At 47.7% G+C, this 23,850-nt stretch overlaps 1 protein-coding gene across 1 annotated transcript in view; it reads right to left on the bottom strand.

Moving 5' to 3' along the window:
• Positions 1-23,850, bottom strand: part of ep400 (E1A binding protein p400) — a 121,662-nt gene that overhangs the window by 22,439 nt on the left and 75,373 nt on the right. The window contains exons 32-43 of the mRNA XM_033043077.1: positions 21,985-22,146; positions 19,407-19,490; positions 15,518-15,652; positions 14,058-14,102; positions 13,788-13,941; positions 12,180-12,424; positions 9,983-10,156; positions 6,962-7,009; positions 6,726-6,862; positions 5,010-5,066; positions 4,192-4,270; positions 515-691 (exon numbers count right to left, since the gene is read on the bottom strand). Of these exons, the coding sequence (XP_032898968.1) occupies positions 515-691; positions 4,192-4,270; positions 5,010-5,066; positions 6,726-6,862; positions 6,962-7,009; positions 9,983-10,156; positions 12,180-12,424; positions 13,788-13,941; positions 14,058-14,102; positions 15,518-15,652; positions 19,407-19,490; positions 21,985-22,146 (1,497 nt within the window). The remainder of the gene's footprint in view (positions 1-514; positions 692-4,191; positions 4,271-5,009; positions 5,067-6,725; positions 6,863-6,961; positions 7,010-9,982; positions 10,157-12,179; positions 12,425-13,787; positions 13,942-14,057; positions 14,103-15,517; positions 15,653-19,406; positions 19,491-21,984; positions 22,147-23,850) is intronic.

The raw sequence follows: 23,850 nt of genomic DNA, 5'->3' as shown, positions 1-23,850 counted from the left end.
TCGATTTTTCCAGCATCTGCAGTTCATTCTTAAAAGAAGAGATTGCTAGGTTAAAGGGGCACAAGGTTTCAGAGGGGAAAATCAAGAGGGGGAGAGTGCTGGCACAGACACGGTGGGCTGATCAGTCTTCCATATAGACAAGTCTATGACTCCCACCATCATATGGGTGGCACGGTGACACAGCGGTAGAGTTGCTGCCTCACAGCACCAGAGACCCGGGTTCCATCCTGACCATGGATGCTGTCTGTACGGAGTTTGTATGTTCTCCCTGTGATCTGCGTGGGTCTCCTCTCGCGCTCCAAAGACGTGCAGGTTTGTAGGTTAATTGGCTTGGCATAATTGTAAATTGTCTCCAGTGTGTGTAGGATAGTGTTAGTGTGCGGGGATCGCTGGTCGGCACGGACACGGTGGTCCGAAGGGCCTGTTTCCGCGATGTATCTCTAAACTAAACTAACATGCACACAGCATCTCTATATTTGCTGATGGGATAACAGAAGAAAGGCCACTTTCTTACCAGCGTTGCAGTGTTGGCGACCGTGGGTGCAGCAGTCTGCACTACAGCTTGCGACTGCTGAACCACTGCAGCCTGAGCCTGTGAGCTCTGTTGCTGCTGAACAGCTGCCTGGGTAGTTTGCTGAGCCTGCTGTTGCTGCTGTGCTAGGTGTTGCGCCCTCTGCTGCTCCGCTAACGCCTACAAGTTTGTTCAGAGAGAAAGCAACAACATCATGAATACAGGAAGGAGAATATGACAATACAATACAAATGTATTCCTCACATGCACCAACTAAGGTGCAGTGAAATGAATTTGCCAGCGGCGATGCAACTGAAAAAAAACCACACAATACACAATAGAATTTAAGATAAACATCCACCACAGCATTCTTCACAGTGGTGGAAGGCAACAAAGTTCAGCCAGTCCTCCTCCTTTGTTCATCTGTGGTCGGGGCCATAAACCCTTCGTAGTCCCGCTACGCACAGCCGGATGTACAGGCTTCTCCTCGGGATGATCAAAACTCCGACGTCGGGACGGTCAAACACACTCGGAGTGCCCGAATCGGCCACGTTCTTACCAGAGACCGCGGCTTGAGGATGTTATAGGCCGTAGGCTGGCGGTCGAAGCTCTTCTCTGGTGAAAAAAGCTATTCACCCTATCCCGGTACACGTGACAATACACTAAACTCCCAAGTGAAGGACCCATCATTTATTTATTTGCCTCTGTACTCCACAATTTGAGATTTGTAATAGAAAAAACTCACATGTGGTTAAAGTGCATATTGTCAGATTTTATTAAAGGGTATTTTTATACATTTTGGTTTCACCATGTAGAAATTACAGCAGTGTTTATTCATAGTCCCCCCATTTCAGGGCACCGTAATGTTTGGGACACATGGTTTCACATGTGTTTATAATTGCTCAAGTGTGTTTAAATGCCACCTTAATGCAGGTATAAGAGAGCTCTCAGCACCTAGTCTTTCCTCCAGTCTTTCCATCACCTTTGGAAACTTTTATTACTGCTTATCAACACGATGACCAAAGTTGTGCCAATGAAAGTCAAAGAAGCCATTATAGAAACATAGAAAATAGGTGCAGGAGTAGGCCATTCGGCCCTTCGAGCCTGCACCGCCATTCAATATGATCATGGCTGATCATCCAACTCAGTATCCTGTACCTGCCTTCTCTCCATACCCCCTGATCCCTTTAGCCACAAGGGCCACATCTAACTCCCTCTTAAATATAGCCAATGAACTGGCCTCAACTACCTTCTGCGGCAGAGAATTCCACAGATTCACCACTCTCTGTCCTCAACTGTTTGGAACATCATTAAGAAATAAAGAGAGCACTGGTGAGCTTACTAATCGCAAAGGGACTGGCAGGCCAAGGACGATCTCCACAGCTGATGACAGAAGAATTCTCTCTATAATAAAGAAAAATCCTCAAACACCCGTCTGACAGATCAGGAACACTCTTCAGGAGTCAGGTGTGGATTTGTCAATGACCACTGTCCACAGAAGACTTCATGAACAGAAATACAGAGGCTACACGGCAAGATGCAAACCACTGGTTAGCCGCAAATATAGGATGGCCAGGTTACAGTTTGACAAGAAGTACTTAAAAGAGCAACCACAGTTCTGGAAAAAGGTCTTGTGTACAGATGAGATAATAATAATAATAATACATTTTATTTATGGGCGCCTTTCAAGAGTCTCAAGGAGACCTTACAAAAATTTAGCAGGTAGAGGAAAAACATGTAAGGGGAATGAAATAAATAGTAGAGACATGACTAGTACACAAAGTAAAGACAGAATACAATTCAAAACACAATATGAGGCAATTAATGCACAGATGAAAAGGGAGGGGGACGTGGGGCTAAGGATAGGCAGAGGTGAAGAGATGGGTCTTGAGGCGGGACTGGAAGATGGTGAGGGACACGGAATTGCGGATCAGTTGGGGGAGGGAGTTCCAGAGCCTGGAAGCTGCCCTGGAGAAGGCTCTGTCCCCAAAACTGCGGAGGTTGGACTTGTGGATGGAGAGGAGACCGGCTGATGTGGATCTGAGGGACCGTGAGGGTTGGTAGGGGGAGAGGAGGTCAGTGAGATACGGGGGGGGGGGGCAGATGGTGGAGGGCTTTGTAGGTGAGGATAAGGATTTTGTAGGTGATCCGGTGGGAGATGGGAAGCCAGTGAAGTTGTTTGAGGACTGGAGTGATGTGATGCCAGGATTTGGTGTGGGTGATGAGTCGGGCGGCTGCGTTCTGGACCAGTTGGAGTCGGTTGATGTAGGTGGAGCTGATGCCAAGGAGAAGTGAGTTGCAATAGTCCAGTCGGGAGGAGATGAAGGCATGGATGAGTCTTTCAGTCTTGAGATGAAGATTAACTTATATCAGAGTGATGGCAAGAGCAAAGTATGGAGGAGAGAAGGAACTGCCCAAGATCCAAAGCATACCATCTCATCTGTGAAACACAGTGGTGGGGGTGTTATGGCCTGGGCATCTATGGCTGCTGAAGGTACTGGCTCACTTATCTTCATTGATGATACAACTGCTGATGGTAGTAGCATAATGAATTCTGAAGTGTATAGACACATCCTATCAGCTCAAGTTCAAACAAATGTCTCAAAACCCATTGGCCGGCGGTTCACTCTACAGCAAGACAATGATCCCATACATACTGCTAAAGCAACAAAGGAGTTTTTCAAAGCTAAAAAATGGTCAATTCTTGAGTGGCCAAGTCAATCACCTGATCTGAACCCAATTGAGGATGTCTTTTATATGCTGAAAAGAAAACTGAAGTGGGGTTAGCCCCTAAAACAAGCATAAGCTAAAGATGGCTGCAATACAGGCCTGGCAGAGCATCACCAGAGAAGACACCCAGCAACTGGTGATGTCCATGAATTGCAGACTTCAAGCAGTCATTGCACGCAAAGGATATGCAACAAAATACTAAACATGACTACTTTCATTTACATTACATTGCTGTGTCCCAAACATTATGGTGCCCTGAAATGGGGGGACTATGTATAAACACTGCTGTAATTTCTACATGGTGAAACCAAAATGTATAAACATGGCCTTTATTAAAATCTGACAATGTGCACTTTAACCACATGTGATTTTTTTCTATTACAAATCTCAAATTGTGCAGTGCAGAGGCAAATAAATAAATGATGGGTCTTTGTCCCAAACATTATGGAGGGCATTGTACCTCCTCTGCCAGCTTGTTCCATACATCCACCACCCTTTGTGTGAAAAATTTATCCCTCAGATTCCTATTAAATCTTTTCCCCTTCACCTATAACATGGTGCCCATAAATGAAAGCAGTCTCATCAAAGTCTTATACAACTGCAACATGACCTCCCAACTTCTCTACTCAGTACTCTGACTGATGAAGACCAATGTGCCGAAAGCCTTTTTGACCACCTTATCTACCTGCGACTTGACCTTCAAGGAACCATGCACCTGTGCTCCTAGATCCCTCTGCTCTACAACACTCCGCAGAGGTCGACCATTCACTGTGTAGATCCTGCCCATGTTAGACGTCCCAAAATGCAACACCTCACATTTCTCTGTATTAAATTCCATCAACTATTCCTCAGCCTAACTGGCCAATTGATCCAGATCTTGCTGCAGTCGTTCACAACCATCTTCACTATCTGAGTGTGTTAAATATGTGGAGGTTTACGCAAACACTAACCTTCTTCTCTTTTGCTATACGTTCAGCTCGAAGTGAGGCAACCTGGATTGGAGGCAGAGGCTTGTCATAGTTGATGCCACTAAAATAGCAAAAGGAATAAAATGTAACATTCAGTTTTCCACACAATACAATCAAGTGGAACAAAAAGCAAAGAAGCAAGACCATTTAATAGAGGCACATGGAACTACAAATATTGATTTGCAAAAAAAAAACCCAACCCAGAGTGCTGGAGTAACTCAGCGGGTCAGGCAGCATCTGTGGAGAACATGGATAGGTGACGTTTCACAGAGTGCTGGAGTAACTCAGCGGGTCAGGCAGCATCTGTGGAGAACATGGATAGGTGACGTTTCACAGAGTGCTGGAGTAACTCAGCGGGACAGGCAGCATCTGTGGAGAACATGGATAGGTGACGTTTCACAGAGTGCTGGAGTAGCTCAGCGGGACAGGCAGCATCTGTGGAGAACATGGATAGCACGGGAGAGTCTAGGACCAGAGGTCACAGCCTCAGAATTAAAGGACACTCCTTTAGAAAGGAGGTGAGGAGGAACTTCTTTAATCAGAGGGTAGTTAATCTGTGGAACTCATTGCCACAGAGGACTGTGGAGGCCAAGTCAGTGGATATTTTTAAGGCAGAGAGACTAATTCTTGATTAGAACGGATGCCAAGGGTTATGGGGAGAAGGCAGGAGAATGGGATTAGGAGGCAGAGATCAGCCATGATTGAATGGCAGAGTAGACTCGATGGGCTGAATGGCCTAATTCTACTCCTAAATCAATACTGCTTAAAAAGAAAGCCAGATTAAAGAAAAGTTTCCAAACCTTTCAGCTAACACGGATGCATGTTTTGGATTTTTCTGGAAGGGATTCATTCCAAGCCTAGAAAGAAAAACATTGAAAATTACACGGTTCATACAGAAAAGCTGCTAAATGAGTAACGTTTTGACGTATGGATGTTTTATTGTCATTATTTATTATTACAATCCCACTTTAAAATGTTACAACTTATATAAGAATATTCTTCCCAGTAGAATATTTCTTCCCGGCTGTTATCAGGCAACTGAACCATCCTACCAACAACTAGAGAGCAGTCCTGATATTGAGTGGTGGAGTAGACTTGATGGACCGAATGGCCTAATTCGGCTCCTACAACCTTTGAAGTTATCTACCTCATTGGAGACGCTCGGACTATCTTTGATCTGACTTTTTCTTGCACTAAACTTCATTTGCGTTTATCCTGTATCTGTACACTGTGGACGGCTCGATTGTAATCATGTATTGTCTTTCTGCTGACTGGATAGCACGTAACAAAAACTTTTCACTGTACCTCGGTACACATGACAATAAAGTAAACTGAAACTCAAGAATGGACACAGGGAGGTGGTACGAGTGTGCCATTCTCGTGCCTCTCCCCTAACCCACCCTTCCTGGTCAATTTGTCCCTTCCCACCCGCACCACCCCCTCCCCGGTCACTTTCCCTTGCAACCGCAAGAGATGCTACACTTGTCGCTTTACCTCCCCCCTCGACTCCATTCAAGGACCCAAGCAGCCGTTCCAGGTGCGGCAGAGGTTCACCTGCACCTCCTCCAACCTCATCTATTGCATCCGCTGCTCTAGATGTCACCTGTTCTACATCGGTGAGACCAAGCGTAGGTTTGCCGTCCGTTTCGCCGAACACCTCCGCTCGGTCCGCATTAACCAACCCTCCCATTCCGAATCCAACCTTTCTGTCCTGGGCCTCCTCCTTGGCCAGAGTGAGCACCACCGGAAATTGGAGGAGCAGCACCTCATATTCCGCTTGGGCAGTCTGCACCCCAGCGGCATGAACATTGACTTCTCCAATTTCCGGTAGCCCTTGCTCTCTCCTCCCCTTCTCAGCTCTCCCTCAGCCCTCTGGCTCCTCCTCTTCCTTTCTTCTTTCCACCCCCCCCTCCCTACCCTACATCAGTCTGAAGAAGGGTCTTGACCCGAAACATTGCCTATTTCCTTCGCTCCATAGATGCTGCCTCACCCGCTGAGTTTCTCCAGCATTTTTGTCTACCTTCGATTTTCCAGCATCTGCAGTTCCTACTGGACCACTCTTACTAATGTCTGTGAGAGACAGAAGCCTCTGGTTGGTTTCCAAATCTTTCCCACCACCGTGTGTTTCCTCATTTCCTGTTGTTGCTGGTTCATTTCCAGATACAGCTTGATGCAACTAATTGCCATTCGCTGGATCGTATGACCACCAGGGTGGAGGGCGAGACTTTTTTTCTCAGCTGGAAATTCACATAATGAAACCACCCTCTCCAATGCTTGAGATGTTTAAGAAGGAAGTGCAGATGCTGGAAAAATCGAAGGTGGACAAAAATGCTGGAGGAACTCAGCGGGTGAGGCAGCATCTATGGAGCGAAGGAATAGGCGACGTTTCGGGTCGAGACCCTTCCGGGTCTCGACCCGAAACGTCACCTAATCCTTCGGGGTCTCGACCCGAAACGTCGCCTATTCCTTCACCCGCTGAGTTTCTCCAGCATTTTTGTCTACACTCCAATACTTACATGGGTTTGATCGGTGGGCTGCGTTTTCCAGCGATTAGCTTGACAAGCTCAAAGTGGCTGGTGAAGAGTTGGGTGTGCATCACACTCTCATCCTGTGCATAGATCTGGCTGGTTCGCAGTGGGCGACTATTCTTGTTCTTTAAATTAAAAAGAGAAACATCTGCTAAGTTCTGTTTCACACTTTTTTTAAAAGTACATAAAGACCAAGCAAAGCCTTTTTCAAAAGGTGCACGTACCTTGTAAATGCTCTTTGTTTTTTTCTTTGGGTTGGCATCATATATTAACTGCAAATGAATGGGAACAAGAGTTAACAGACTTTCCAGTGACCTGTTTAGTGCGATGAAAACAAAGGATCTGATAAAATACTGATGCTGATATGGAGAAAGTTCACAGTCACTCCCACAATGGTTCATTCTGCCCGGGAGCACAATGAAACAGGAAGTGTGGTTCAATGGTAGCCAACGAGGAGAATTTGTGATAGAATTGGACCCAAGGAATATAGAGTTGCAGAGTCATACAGCATGGAAGATAGACACCAAATGCTGGAGTAGCTCAGCGACTTCCTACACATACAGCACAGGAACAGGCCCTTCAGCCCAACCTGCCCATGCTGACCAAGGTGCCCCATCTACACTAGTCTCGCCTGCCCGCGTTTGGCCCATATATCCCTCTACATTTTTGAGTGAGAGTCAAGATTGCAGGTTTTAATCAGACCTGTTCTGGGGAAAGTCCGTTCACGTGAAAGAAGGTTCAAAGGCTCAAAGGTTGATTTATTGTCACATACACCTAGATGTAGTGAAATTCTTTTTGCCAATGCAGCACATAAAAAAGAATACAAACATAACAATAATAGCTTTAACATAAAAACATCCCCCCACAATGGTTCCCATTATGGGGGAAGGCACAAAGTCCAGTCCCATCCCCAATGTCCACCCATAGTCGGGCCTATTGAGGCCTCCACAGTTGCCTCTACGGAGGCCCGATGTTCCAGGCCGTCCTCGCCGGGTGATGATGTTCCGGTATCGGGAGAGTCCTCTCAGCGGCATGGGAACCCTGGAACGGCCGCCTCCCTACTCGAGACCGTGGCTTCCGGAGCCGACAAGGCCGCGCCGAATGGAGCTCAACTGGTGATCTCATCGAGAGATCCCAGGCTCCCGATGGAAAGTTCAGCGCCGCCTCCCGCAGCCGCTCCTCAGACCCGCAGCTCCGCAACGGACCCAGCTCACCGGAGTTCCAGCTCAGCGACCCAGGCAAGGCACCGCCCGCCGCGCAAAGGCGATCCAGCGCTGCACCGCCGTCCTCAGACCCGCAGCTCCGCCGCCGCCGATGCCGGTGCCGCCGCCGCCGAGGCTCCGGGCGGTCCCCTCAGGAAACGCCGCTCCAGGCCCGCTGGTAGGCCGCGAGGACGGGTCGAAAGTGCAGCCCGGAGAAAAGCTGCATCTCCGACCAGGTAGGGACCCTGAAAATTAGTTTCCCCCTCCCCCCCCCCCCCCTCCCCCACACATAAAAAAGCTAGAACTCCTTAAAAACAAAACACTAAACTAACTAAAAATAAGAAAAAATAAATGAAAAACAGACAGCTGCAGGCTAGGCAGCCATACCCCCTACAGGTCGGCGGCAACCGATGTTGAAGAATAATTCCAAGGTGGACACTTGACATCTTGACCTGCACGCTTGCAAGCTTCACCGAGCTCATGGAAAATAACGCCCCTTGACAAATTTCTTCAGAGATCTTAAAGTAGTCAAAGAGGAAAGAGGAGCGCAAAGAGAGTTGAAGAGGATACCAGAGCTTCCGGTTAGCACACAACCAAGGCTTGTCATTGTGCCTCGTTACATGTGACAATAACATATGCCGATCCCTGGCTGCAACCAAAGGGGATGGAAGATGGTTAATATCCCAAACAGATGGGAACGCTGTGTTTGGGGAATGAAGGGAGAAACTTCATTGTATTTATCAAGTTTGTAATGATCAGGTTTTTTTTTTTTTTTTAAAGTGAAGCATGCTGATCAATATTCCAGAGGGGTGGGAGAATGCAACCTTCATGTGGTCCACCCTGTTTCGACGAATACAATCAACCTGGCGTGCACAAACAGAACATCTTGGTTCTTGGTTCTTGGTTACTTGGTCCTCCAAAATATTCCAACTGGAATTTAAACTGGAGGTGGTGAAGGGAGGATTAAACAGAACATCAAACAGAATAAATTGTCTTACAACTTTAGGCTGTGCATGCCATACACAAGAAGAATATTTCCAGATTGCTTTTACCTGGTTTACTGGCTGGCATTAACACAGTACTACACTCAAGATAAATGTACCTGCAGCCGCTCCTGTATTAAACAAAAGCTCACTTGTACAGAAGCATAGTTTGAGATGATTTGAGGAGATTATACTTTTTTTTTTATAAACAGAATTTAGAGTATATTTTCCCCTCCTCCTTTCTTAAAAGACGTATATTCTGATTCTGCTGCAGGTTCGGTCCGTAAAGGTCAGCCATCTACTACGTAGGGTTTTCGATCGATGTGGGTACAGATATTTGTTAACCACAGTGTTATTGAATATGTTCTACTCTGCAGCTTGTGATGAATGGAGGGGGGGGGGGGGGGATGATGGTATTTGGAGCGGTGTGTGTGTGGGGGGGGGGGGGGGGGGGGGGGGGGGGGTGAGTGTGATCACTAGTCTCTGCACTCTCCAAATTCCCCTTCTGCTCAAGGCTACATTTTCTTTCCACTAGGTTTTGGACTGTGCTTTCTCGAGAGCCTCTCCTCGTAGCTCCCCACCAAGTCTGCAAACCTCTCCACAGCGCTGCTGCAGCGGCACCTTTCATGAGTCTGCACTAACTGGAACCTTCAACGCTTGCACTTCTTCAGTCTCGACCCGAAACGTCACCTATTCCTTCTCTCCAGAGATGCTACCTGTCCCGCTGACTTTATCCAGCATTTTGTGTCTACCTTAAGGGCCTGTCCCACGTGGCAATTTTTTTCGGCAACTGCCGGCCACATTGACTGACGAATTAGGTCACCTAAAAATTTGTGGCGTGATGCGGCGGTGATGACGTTTGACGCGCGGTGTTTTTCCAAGTGTCGCGACTTTTTTTTTCCGTCGCTGGATTTTGAAATGTTCAAAATCTTGGGCCGACCCTGATATGACGCCGGCAGTTGGCGAAAATAAATCGGCAAGTGGGACAGGCCCTTTAGATGGGTGGTCTAAACATGGACAAACATTAAGTTAGAAACACAGAGACGAAGGGGCTTCTTACCTTTCCTTCTTCCCGTGGTATGATGACGTTCTCGTATCTGTTGCGACACTGTTTGGGTGAGCGGTAAATGCGGCTGCAGGAATTAACAACATCGCTGACAAGGTCCCAGTTGGGCGTATGTGCCGGCGAGATGATGGCCAGGTTTAATGGCAACTCCAGCAACTGCTTCACAGCCTGCCACCAGAAACAAAGGACATTGAAACAAACATTCGATCGACCATTCAAACTAAACTATGTGGGGTCCATCTTTCCTTGATTATCCTTGCTTTCTGCATCTTTCATTCATTTGTCCCATGTACCATCTATATCTCTCGTTACCCTTTCCCTTGACTCTCAGTCTGAAGAAGGGTCCCAACCCCAAACATCACCTATCCATGTTCTCTAGCATAAAAAGCAGATTTATATAAAAATAAAAATATAACATTAAAATAAATAATTGAGTGTAAAAGGACAAAAAACAGACACTGAGCTAAAATACAGTCAACAGACAATAGCCAATAGGTGCAGGAGTAGGCCATTTGGCCCTTCGAGCCAGCACCGCCATTCAATGTGATCATGGCTGATCATCCACAATCAGTACCCCATTCCCGCCTTCTCCCCATATCCCCTGACTCCGCTATCTTTAAGACTTATCTATATACTACCTGTATACTATATAAGCAGACAGGCTGCTGAAGGGAATATTGAGATAAATACAAGAGAGTAAAGGCAATGTTTACATTGACATCAGAAGAAGTCAAGTCAGTTAAAAGCTTGATTGAAAAGATAAGTTTTTAGCTGCCGTTTAAAAATGTCAACTGAGTGGGCGGGCGTCTCTCTTGGCCCTGAGTAGTGTATTCCACAGCTTGGGGGGGGGGGGGCGTCTCTCTTGGCCCTGTGTATTGTATTCCACAGCTTGGGGGGGGGGGGGGGGGGGGCGTCTCTCTTGGCCCTGAGTAGTGTATTCCACAGCTTGGGGGGGGGGGGGGGGGGGCGTCATTGAAAAAGGCTGTTTCACCAATTTTTTTATAGCTGTGGTATTGAGAGGCTGACGGGCCAGCATCAGAAGAGCCGAGTGCTCGAGTAGGGGGCATAGGGAAGGTGGGACTGTAAAATATTCTGCTCCTAAGCTATTTAGGGCTTTATAGACAAGGAAGAGAAGTTTATAGTCTATCCTGGATCTCACAGGGAGCCAGTGAAGGGAGTATAACACTGGGGTGATACGTTCCCTTGACTTGGCTTCCACAGCCGTCTGTAGCAATAAATTCCACAGATTCACCACCCTCTGACTAAAATCTCGATCAGTTCAGTTTATTGTCACATGGCTTTTGTTGCGTGCTAACCAGTCAGCAGAAAGACAATCCATGATTACAACCATGCTATTTACAGTGAATAAATACATGAAAGTTGCTGTAGGAGTAGAGGTTTAAGAGTGTGGAGCGATTGTAGATGTGCTTCTGTGGCTAGCGCGCACTTAGTCGCCTGGGTTGGGCAACATCTTGGATGCAGTATCCCATTGTTTACTTCAAGTAACCCTCGCTTTCCCTCTCTCTCCATCCCTCCCCTTCCCAGTTCTCCAACCAGTCTTGGAGAAACTCAGCGAGTGCAGCAGCATCTATGGAGCGAAGGAAATAGGCAAGGGTTTCGGCCCGAAACGTTGCCTATTTCCTTCGCTCCATAGATACTACTGCACCCTCTGTGTTTCTCCAGCACTTTTGTCTACCTTCGATTTTCCAGCATCTGCAGTTCCTTCTTAAACTCCAACCAGTCTTACTGTCTCCGACTGCATTTTATCTCTGTTTGCTTTGTTGTTACCTTCTCCCAGCTAACAATGGGGTGGGAGATTGCAACCTTCATGTGGTCCGCCCTGTTTCGACGAATGCAATCAACCTGGCGTGCACAATCAAGTAAGATCAAATAGTACAAGTTGTCCTACAACTTTAGGCTGTGCAAGCCATACGCAAGAAGAAGAAGCTAACAATGATCTATTCTACATTTGCCTTGATCTCCATTCCCTTTGCCCTGTTTTCACACCTTACACTTCCTTATCTATGTGACTCACTCTCCCCTGACGTCAATCCGAAGAAGGGTCTTGACCGAAACGTCACCCATTCCTTCTCTCCAGAGATGCTGCCTGTCACACTGAGTTACTGCAGCTTTTTGTGTCTGCTGCTGCTGTGCGGAGGCAGGGGGTGGGGGATATTGCCCGTGGTCCTACCTGCAGTAGAGCCCAATCCTCGCTGATGAGCCACTCGGGGCTGTCGGTCGCTCCGTCAGCCGGGCTCTTGGCCAGCGTGGGCAAGGGTTTGGCAAAGGGAGCCTGCTGCTTGATGAACATGTTCTTCTTCTGGTCTTTGGCCTCGCGGCGCATCTTGAGCATGCAGGTGGTTGAGCGGTCAAACAGTGACCGGGGTGGAGTGACCGGCTCCCCGTGCCGAGCTTTCTTAAACTTCTTCCCGGCAGCTGCATCAACAAAGGTCAACACGTCTGTCTCGCTTTCTGCACATACAAAAAGTAACACTGGCCCAATGCTTACCATACATATGTCCACCATGCATCCCCCCCGCTACCTGCTCCCACCCATTGTCCAGGCTGCTCACTGGCTCAACCACAATCACCGGCAAACCAACATGCCAACTAACTAACCTCACTTGGTTTGGCTCAGTTGGTAAATAACAATATCTTCAACACAACTAAATATCCCAGAAATATAAGCACCAAATTGTAGCAGAGACAAATGTCACATTTTAGTTTCAGAGATACCATGGAAACAGGCCCTTCGGCCCACACCGACCATCAATCACCCGTTCACACTAGTTCTAATAGAACTCATTTTCTCATCAACTCCCTACACACTAGGGGGCAATTTACAGAGGGGCCGATTAACCTACAAACCCGCACGTCTTTGGGATGTGGGAGGAAACCGGAGCACCCGGAGGAAACCCTTCATGGTCACAGGAAGAATGTGCAAACACCACACAGACAGCACCTGTGGTCAGGATCGATCCCGGATCCCCAGTGCTGTGAGGCAGCAGCTCTACCCGCTGCGCTAATGAGCCGCTCTTAAAGGGGAAGGTATAGAGACAAAGATCAGAAACAGGCCCGTTGGAGCAATATTGCAAGAAGAGTTAAGAGAAAGACTGAGAATGATGCAAGCATGCTGCAACATCACTCCTGTGTGGGCTTTGCCAGTCTAGAAACATAGAAACATAGAAATTAGGTGCAGGAGTAGGCCATTCGGCCCTTCGAGCCTGCACCGCCATTCAATATGATCATGGCTGATCATCCAACTCAGTATCCCGTACCTGCCTTCTCTCCATACCCTCTGATCCCCTTAGCCACAAGGGCCACATCTAACTCCCTCTTAAATATAGCCAATGAACTGGCCTCGACTACCCTCTGTGGCAGGGAGTTCCAGAGATTCACCACTCTCTGTGTGAAAAAAGTTCTTCTCATCTGTTACCATCGGAGATCTAGTGCACTCAAAATCATGCCTTATCAATCTTCTATCTATCATCGTCCAATGCAACCTACTCCTGTACCGTAGTGAATCCTGATATCCATTATCATACGTCTACCTCACAGGCCACATCGAGAGTCAGGTTACACACAGGCCACAGAGTCCTTGCCTCCTCTATACTGCCTGCCACTCCACCTATCTTAGCATCATCTGCAAACTTGGCCACAAAGCCTTCAATCCATCTGATCCAAATCATGAATATACAAGGTGAAGAGAAGAGACCCCATCACCGACCCTTGCGGAACTCCACTAGTCACTGGCGTCTGGGTTTCACACAAGCTACACCCCACTGACACGGTCTCTTACCTGACGGGTCCATCTTCAGCCTCTTGTGTTCTTTGCGGACGTACACTGGAGGCAGCTTGGACTCCTGAATTGGCGTGGTGTCATACATCAGGCACATGACCGGGTCCATGTAGATGTCATTGTCATCCTGGGGTGGTGTTGGTGGGGTCCAAATCTGCCACAGACACAAAGCAACGTCATCAACTCCTCTCTTAACCAAACAAGGACTACCACTCGTTGGGAAGGGAACGGGGGCAACAACTCATTGGGAAGGGAGCGTGGGCAACTCACGGGCATTATTTCTGTCTGGCCGTCCTGACCTTCTTTCACATATTCCTTTAAAAAGAAAATAAACACAATTAATTGAAATGTATTTTTCAATAACAGCACAAACTAGTTCACAAGTTCACAGGTTATAGGAGTAGAATTAGGTCGTTCAGCCCATTGAGTCTGTTATTTGCACTTTATCAGTTTATTTATTCATGTGTGTATATATTTAATTATGGTATATGGACACATTTATCTGTTTTGTAGTAAATGCCTACTATGTTCTGTGTGCTGAAGCAAAGCAAGAATTTCATTGTCCTATACAGGGACACATGACAATAAACTCACTTGAACTTGAACTTGAGTCTACTCCGCCATTCAATCATGGCTCTTGCTATTGAGGGTGTGCAGCGTAGGTTTACAAGGTTAATTCCCGGGATGGCGGGACTGTCATATGCTGAGAGAATGGAGCAGCTGGGCTTGTACACTCTGGAGTTTAGAAGGATGATGGGGATCTCATTGAAACATATAAGAAATTTTAAGGGCTTAGTCACACTAGAGGCAGGAAACATGTTCCCGATGTTGGGGGAGTCCAGAACCAGGGGCCACAGTTTAAGAATAAGGAGTAAGCCATTTAGAACGGAGACGAGGAAACACTTTTTCTCACAGAGAGTGGTGAGTCTGTGAAATTCTCTGCCTCAGAGGGTGGTGGAGGCAGGTTCTCTGGATGCTTTCAAGAGAGAGCTAGATAGGGCTATTAAAAAGTAGCAGAGTCAGGGGATATGGGGAGAAGGCAGGAACAGGGTACTGATTGGGGATGATCAGCCATGATCACATTGAATGGCGGTGCTGGCTCGAAGGGCCGAATGACCTACTCCTGCACCTATTGTCTATGCATCTATGTCACCTATCCATGTTCTCCACAGATGCTGCCTGACCCACTATGTTAAGGGCCTGTCTCACTTACACGACTTTTTCGGCGACTGCCGGCACCCATCATAGGTCGTTGCAGGTCGCCGAAAATGTCCAACATGTTGAAAATCCAGCGGCGACCAGAAAGACGCTACGACTCTTTGGGCAACTGAGGAGACGACTCACGACCGTACAGGCGACATGTCGCGGGGTGAAGCCTGTATGGTCGTGAGTAGTCGCCCAACAGTCGTACCTTGTTCTGGTCGCCGCTGGATTTTCAACATGGTGAACATTTTCGGCCACCTGTAGCGACTATGACGGGTGCCGGCAGTCGCCGAAAAAGTCGCGTAAGTGGGACAGGCCCTTTATTCCAGCACTCTGTGTCCTTTTTCCGTCATCGATGACGGTGAGTTACACAAACCCAAGCCTTTCTTCCACTAATAATGGTAATTAAATCCACATCTTTATTCTGGGGAGAAATTTGACTGTAGTCCAGCTAAGGTAGGAAGCTTGACGAGTCACATCACTCGTGACCAAACACTGCACATCCCAGGTGTTTACAGGTAGACTACCTTATTGTATGCATCTTCACGGCTGTAGGTAAACAACACATCGTTCTCCTCATCTTCGAGTTGCCTCTTCCTCTCCTCTTTCAGAGTGTGTAACTGTCCAAACTCCCACACTCGCTGTGCAGCTTTCACCCCATCCTGACGGGCACAAGAATCTCCCATTAAACGTTGTACTGGACAACACTAGAGGACCGTTCATTCATGGGCGCGAATAAAACATCCCAACAACTCCCAATGAGGGGTGGGCACAGCTGGTAGAGCCACTGCCCCACAGCGCCAGGGACTCAGGTTCAATCCTGACCGGGGGTGTGTGTGTGTGTGTGTGTGTGTGTGTGTGCGCGCGCGTGCGTGTGTGTGTGTGTATGTACGCGCGTGCACTTTGCACCTTCTCCGTGACCGCGTGGGTTTCGTCCGGGTGCTCCGGTTTCCTCCCACATCCCAAAGACGTGCGGGTTTGTAGGTTAATCGGCCCCTCTGTAAATTGCCCCCTAGTGTGTAGGGAGTGGATGAGAAAGTGGGATAACATGGAGCTAGTGTGAACGGGTACATAATCGATAGCCGGTGTGGACCCGGTGGGCTGAAGGGCCTGTTTCCATGCTGGGCCGCACGGTGGCGCAGCGGTAGAATTGCAGCCTCACAGCACCAGAGACCCGGGTTTGATCTTGACTAGGGGTGCTGTCTCTATGGAGTTTGTATGTTCTCTCCATGATTTACGTGGGTTTTATCCGGATGCTCCGGTTTCCTCCCACATCCCAAACACATGCCGGTTTGTAGGTTAATTGCCTTATTGTCGGCACGGACTCGGTGGTCCGAAGGGCCTGTTTCCGTGCTGTAACTCTAAACCAAACTTTGAAGAAAGGTCACCACCCGGAACATCATCCATCCCTTCTCTCCAGAGATGCTCCCTGTCCCACTGAGTTACTCTGGCATTTTTGGTCTATCTTCAATCTAAACTAAGCTTCAATTCCATTTCTGTACAAGTGATTTGTTTCTCTCAACACTAAGGGGTTTTAGATGCACAACATCTGTTGTAGCAATAGTACTAATTATGACCGCAACAAATGTATAATGGAAGCTTAACGAACTTTGGTGGAGAGCCAGGAATTACAATTCAATCAATTCAAGTTTTTGAACTGTAAGCGGTGAGCGGGCGGGTCGTTAATTGGGTCACTGTTTGTGGAAGAACCGGAGTGCCCCGAGATAGTCACATAGTGATACAGTGTGGAAACAGGCCCTTCAGCCCAACTTGCCCATACTGGCCCACATGCCCCAGCTACACTAGTCACAGAGTGATACAGTGTGGAAACAGGCCCTTCAGCCCAACTTGCCCATACCGGCCAACATGCCCCAGCTACACTAGTCACAGAGTGATACAGTGTGGAAACAGGCCCTTCGGCCCAACTTGCCCATACCGGACAAAGTAAAGTAAAGTAGTAAAGTAAGTTTATTTATATAGCACGTTTTAAGTCAACTCGCATTGACACCAAAGTGCTTTACATAAATTAAATAATAAGTTCCATTACAAACCATAGAAAAAGGTTAAAAAAAAAAAAGAATAAAATGGACACAACACACTTTAGAGTTCAACACAAACGTCCCCCCACAGCAGAATCAAAACTTTCCACTGTGGGGAAAGGCACCAGAAAGTTAAGTCCTCTTCCTCTGTGAAACACCCGAGGTCGGGGCCCATTTGTGGCCGTGAAGCCAGTCCGATGATTTTCAGAGCCCTCTTGCCGTGAAGATGGAACTTCGGCGTCGGGTGAAACATTCCTCAGCGGCTTGGAGAAGTGTGGAGCGGCTGCCTCCTCCCCGGAGACCGGGGCACTCGTAGTCCTCAGGCCGCGCCGGTTGGAGCTCCGACCCCGACGAACTCGAACCCTGGCTGTGCGGCGCTCCAAATCCAGCGCCGCCCGCGGCCGGACGCCCGCAGCCCCAGCTCCGCGATGTTGGGATCGACGGCCACAGCGTTCCTGGAGCTTACCGCACGGCGACCCGGTAAGGCATCGCCCGCTCCCTGTCGGTATCCCAACGCTGCGCCGCCACCGCCGAAGCTGTAGTCCCGGCCGGTCCCGACAGGAAACGCCGCTCCATTCTCGATGGTAGGCCGCGAGGACGGGGCGAAGAAACAGCTTGGAGGGATGCTGCCTCTCCGACCAGGTAGGTGACTAAGAAATAAAGTTTCCCCCTTCCCCACCCCCACCCCCCACATAGAAGACCTCCACTACCATTTTTTAACAGGACTTAAAATAAAATAAAATAAAAAAAAGGTGTAGAGACGGACTGCGGGCAGGCTGCCATACACAGACAGCGCCCACTCCCGCACATCCGCCATCTTGGGAGGGAATCTTGGACAACATGCCCCAGCTACACTAGTCATAGCGTGATACAGTATGGAAACAGGCCCTTCGGCCCAACTTGCCCATACCGGCCAACATGTCCCAGCTACATGTTGAGAGTCTGAAGATTCAGATTCAGATTCAGATTCAGATTCAATTTTAATTGTCATTGTCAGTGTACAGTACAGAGACAACGAAATGCATTTAGCATCTCCCTGGAAGAGCGACATAGCAAATGAAGAAGGGTTTCGGCCCGAAACGTCGCCTATTTCCTTCGCTCCATAGATGCTGCTGCACCCGCTGAGTTTCCCCAGCAATTTTGTGTACCTGTCCCAGCTACACATGTCCCACCTGCATGCGTTTGGTCCATATCCCTCCAAACTTGTCCTATCCATGTACCTTAAACATTGGGATAGTCCCAGCCTCAACTACCTCCTCTGGCAGCTTGTTCCATACACCCACCACCCTCTGTGTGAAAAGGTTACCCCTCAGATTCCTATTAAATCTTTTCCCCTTCACCTTTAACCCACGTTCTCTGGTTCTTCCTAGTTTAGTTTCGAGATGCAGAATGGAAACAGGCCCTTCGGCCCACCGAGTCCGCACCGACCAGCGATCCCTGCACACTACTAACACTATCCTACACACACCAAGCCAATTAACCTACAAACCTGCACGTCTTTGGAGTGTGGGAGGAAACCGGAGCACCCGGAGAAAACCCACGCAGGTCACGGGGAGAAGGTACAAACTCCGTACAGGCAGCACCCGTAGTCGGGATCGACCCCGGGTCTCTGGAGCTGCAAGCGCTGTAAGGCAGCAACTCTACCGCTGCACCACCGTGGCTGCCCTAGTGGGAATTAGTGGTGTAAATGGAGATGTAAAGAATACAATTGGTGCTTCATATTTGATTCATCTCAAGTACACGGAAAATAACAATTCAGGATCCTGTGATGGAGGAATGAATCAAGGCAAGGTGAATCTACAGAGATTTACAGTTTGAATAAGTCAGGAGGACACATTAATGTCAACAGGATTCACATATATTCATGATGGGAAGTTCACAAGTGATAGGAGCAGAATTAGGCCATTCGGCCCATCAAGTCTACTCCACCATTCAATCATGGCTGATCCATCTCTCCCTCCTAACCCCATTCATCAACTTCTCCCCATAACCCCTGACACCCGCACTAATCAAGAATCTATCTATCTCTGCCTTAAAAATATCCACTGACTTGGCCTCCACAGCCGTCTGTGGCAAAGAATTCCACAGATTCACCACCCTCTGGCTGAAGAAATTTGTCCTCATCTCCTTTCTAAAGGGACGTCCGTTTATTCTGAGGCTGTGCCCTCTAGTCCTAGACTCTCCCACTAGTGGAAACATCCTCTCAACATCCACTCTATCCAGACCGTACATAATTCAATGTTTCAATCAGAACCCCACCCCCCCCCCATCGTACTAAACTCCTGTGGGAACAGGCCCAGAGCCATCAAAGGCACACAGTGGAAAGAGAAACGGTTTCAGTCAAAAGACCCATTGTTAGGTAAGGCTAATAACTTACTTTAGGTAGTTTCTGCTCCACTGGTGATATAAACGATTGAGTCAGCTCCAAATAATTCATTGCATACCTTTCAACTGGGGTAAGCTGCACAAAAACAAAACAGATATGCTTTCAAACTGGAAAATTCACAAAAACATGACATTTTTATACATAAACATAGGCACAAGGAACTGCAGATGCCGGTTTATGGGGGGAAAGACGCAATGTGCTGGAGTAACTCAGTGGTGAGTAAATCCGACTCTGAAGAAGCGTCATAGAGTGATACAGTGTGGAAACAGGCCCCTCGGCCCAACTTGCCCACACCGGCCTACATGTCCCACCTGCCAGCGTTTGGTCCATATCCCTCCAAACCTGTCCTATCCATGTACCTGTCTAACTAATCGCCTGTCCATGTTCTCCAGAGATGCTGCCTGACCCGCTGAGTTACTCCAGCACTCTGTGAAACGTCACCTATCCATGTTCTCCACAGATGCTGCCTGACCCGCTGAGTTACTCCAGCACTCTGTGAAACGTCACCTATCCATGTTCTCCACAGATGCTGCCTGACCCGCTGAGTTACTCCAGCACTCTGTGCCTCTATCCCCCCCCCTCCCTCCCCACCAAAGTTTAGCCAAACCAGATGAGTGTGACTCACGACTGCTAATGTGCACAGTGAATTGATGCAAACCTAGCCTCAGGTGCTCCACTCTGCTGTCAGCCGCTCACTTAATAAACTTTCCCCCATACAAATTAGGAATAATTTATTGCAGCGAACACAATCATGCAGAACTGATTGTGCCTCGAGGCTAAAGAAATATTCAACCAATTCCAAGCAGAACGCAATATTCTATATTAAAGTTAGTAATGAATTTTAAAGGTTCCAGGGATATTTAATGCAATGGAATTATAGGGAAATTGTTGATATAAATCATCCCCTAGACATTAATATATAACATCAGCAAGTCAGCAATGTGGTATCACCGTTACATCTTGCACTAGGTTTAGCTTCAGCTTTAGTATTCTCACATGTACCGAGATACAGTGAACAACTTTGTCTTGCATGCTAGTCAATCAAATTAGCCAATACTACACATAAATACAATCGTCAAACTCCAGTCCAATAGGTAGAGCAGAGGGGAAGATACAGAGTGCAGCATTGTAGCGCATCAGTTCCACAGACAAAGTCCAATGTCCACAATGGGGTAGAGGTGAATCTATCCGGGCCACACACTCATCTCCCTGCTACCTTCAGGTAGAAGGTACAGGAGCCTGAAGACTGCAACAACCAGGTTCAGGAATAGTTACTTCCCCTCAGCCATCAGGCTATTAAACCTGGCTCGGACAAAACTCTGATTATTACCCACCACTTTCTGTTATTTGCACTATCAGTTTATTTATTCATGTGTGTATATATTTATATCATGGTATATGGACACATTTATCTGTTTTGTAGTAAATGCCTACTATTTTCTGTGTGCTTAAGCAAAGCAAGAATTTCATTGTCCTATACAGGGACACATGACAATAAACTAACTTGAACTTGAACTTGAACTTGAATCGGACAGTACCCTAGCTTATGGAAGGACCGTTCAGAAGCCTGATAACAGAGGGGGAGAAGCTGTTCCTGGGTCTGGTGGTGCGCGCTTTCAAGCTTTACCTTCTGCCGGACGGGAGCGGGGAGAAGAATGAATGACCTGGGTGGGACGATTTGTTGATTATGTATCTTTTCCTGTAAACCAGCACCTTCAGTTCCTTGTTTTCACGTATATCTAACAATGGAAACATGACTCTGAATGGATATGAAGCCCCAAAGTGGTCGTCAAGAACCAAACTCCCCAACTAAAATCCTTCCAATCCCAGTGTGTGACAAGCTGAGGTGCAGAAACTATTGTCCAGACTCTGGGGGAGGGCAGGGAGGAGTGCATCCTGTTCTCACAGTGATTTAAGGATAAGGGGGAAATCTTTTAGGACCGAGATGAGAAAAACATTTTTCACACAGAGAGTGGTGAATCTGTGGAATTCTCTGCCACAGAAGGTAGTTGGGTAGTTGAGGCCAGTTCATTGTCTATATTTAAGAGGGAGTTAGATGTGGCCCTTGTGGCTAAAGGGATCAGGGGGTATGGAGAGAAGGCAGGTACGGGATACTGAGTTGGATGATCAGCCATGATCATATTGAATGGCGGTGCAGGCTCGGAGGGCCGAATGGCCTACTCCTGCACCTATTGCCTATGTTTCTATTGTCACAGATCGTACATCTTCTGTATTAGCAAGAGATTTTATAAAAGGACACCATAGACTTGATTTCTCAGTGTGTGTTTTTTTCTGTTGATAGAACATGGATTCAACCTGTGTTCAATTTATAGTGGAGCCAGTTTATTGTCACGTGTACCGAGGTAGAATGAAAAGCTGTTTGTCGCATGCCATCCAGTCAGCGGAAAGACTACACACGTAACAATTGAGCCGCCCACAGTGTCTAGATAGATGTTTACTGTGATGTGCAGGCCCATGTGTTGGTGGTGCTGCTGTAAGCAGCGTTCACATTGCAGACACACCTCACCATCAATACATTCAACTTGACCTGCATCAGAATAAAGGTTACCTGCTCGATGAGTGCTGCCAACCCATCCAGGTACCTGGGCCCTTCGGAGCTCGCCATCCTCCGCCTCTCTGTCACTCTGTCAATGCCGTCCATCAGCTCTGCCCTTGACGTCAAGTCTGATTTACTGACATCACCGCTTTCTTGCTCAATGCTATTGAGCGCCTGTGTGGAACAAGTGAAGACAATATTATTACAAAGCTCACTCACATCCACAGCATTTACAACCCACAAACCTGCCCTATCCTTGGGTACAACAGGTTTGGAGGGAATATGGACCAAGCGCAGGCAGGTGGGACTAGTGTAGCTGGGGCATGTTGGGCCGAAGGGCCTGTTTCCACACTGTATCACTCTATGACTAGTGTAGCTGGGGCATGTTGGCCGGTATGGGCGCGTTGGGCCGAAGGGCCTGTTTCCACACTGTATCACTCTATGACTAGTGTAGCTGGGGCATGTTGGCTGGTGTGGGCGCGTTGGGCCGAAGGGCCTGTTTCCACACTGTATCACTCTATGACTATGGAACGAGCTGCATGGGGAAAGTGGACTGTCCCCATCTAATGTTTCTGGCAGACGAGACACCTGACATGGACTGTGTGCCTCTTGCCCAGCTTCTACCCACTCTCCATGGTTGCCAATGCTCAATGGCTGTAAACAGGAGTGGACAGATGCCTACACATTATCTAGCCTGCCTGCTGTAAATCCCCTGCATAGATTATCTTGTTCACCTGTGTGTAAACCACAGTACCACTTTTCAGAAGAAGTGTCCCAAACCAAACGTCACCTATCCATGTTCTCCACAGATGCTGCCTGACCCGCTGAGTTACTCCAGCACTCTGTGAAACGTCACCAATCCATGTTCTCCACAGATGCTGCCTGACCAGCTGAGTTACTCCAGCACTCTGTGAAACGTCACCTATCCATGTTCTCCACAGATGCTGCCTGACCCGCTGAGTTACTCCAGCACTCTGTGAAACGTCACCTATCCATGTTCTCCACAGATGCTGCCTGACCCGCTGAGTTACTCCAGCACTCTGTGAAACGTCACCTATCCATGTTCTCCACAGATGCTGCCTGACCCGCTGAGTTTCTCCAGCACTCTGTGTCTTCCTTTGGGACCACGTTTCTCCTCTGGGGGCTTTCATTACACCTCCAGTATAAGAGCCACATGCCAATATGTTGCTCTTTATACCATTATGTTCTAGTCAAGCCCAATATTCCTCTCTTGTGAATGTACCCAGCTGATTTATCTATGAACCTTCAAGATTTCAACATTTTCATTTCCGATTACTTTTATGTATGATGCCAATTAGTGAGTTTACCAATGATCTACTTCCTGATGATCTCATTCAACCTTTTACTTCTCGACATTAAAAAAAGCTGAATTCTGCGCCGAATAAGTGTACAAATCAGGATTCTATTCTCTGGAATTTGGGACGTTCAAGTGGATCAAATACTAAGGGGAGACTGATAGGGAGAGAGAAATGATTCTCGGTGATCAGAGAATTAGAGAGTGGAGCCTGAATGAGAGCCAGGCCCATCAGAAGAGAAGAAACAGCATTGCAGAAAAGGTGAGAGAAAGTTCAACTCAACCAGTGCTAGACCACTGGTTAATATATCGGATTATAGGGAAATACAGCACAGAAACAGGCCCTTCGGCCCAACTTGAAGAAGGGTTTTGGCCCGAAACGTTGCCTATTTCCTTCGCTCCATAGATGCTGCCTCACCCGCTGAGTTTCTCCAGCACTTTTGTCTACCTTCGGCCCAACTCATCCATGCCAAACAAAATGCCCATCTAAGTTAGTCTTATGTACCCAAATTTGGCCCATATCACTCTAAATCTTTCCTGTCAAGGTACCCGTCCAGAAGTCT

The sequence above is a fragment of the Amblyraja radiata genome, chromosome 25, assembly GCF_010909765.2.
Source record: "Amblyraja radiata isolate CabotCenter1 chromosome 25, sAmbRad1.1.pri, whole genome shotgun sequence".
Taxonomy (NCBI): domain Eukaryota; kingdom Metazoa; phylum Chordata; class Chondrichthyes; order Rajiformes; family Rajidae; genus Amblyraja; species Amblyraja radiata.
The sequence above is the reverse complement of the archived record's forward strand: the minus strand, read 5'-3'. Positions and strand labels throughout refer to the sequence as shown.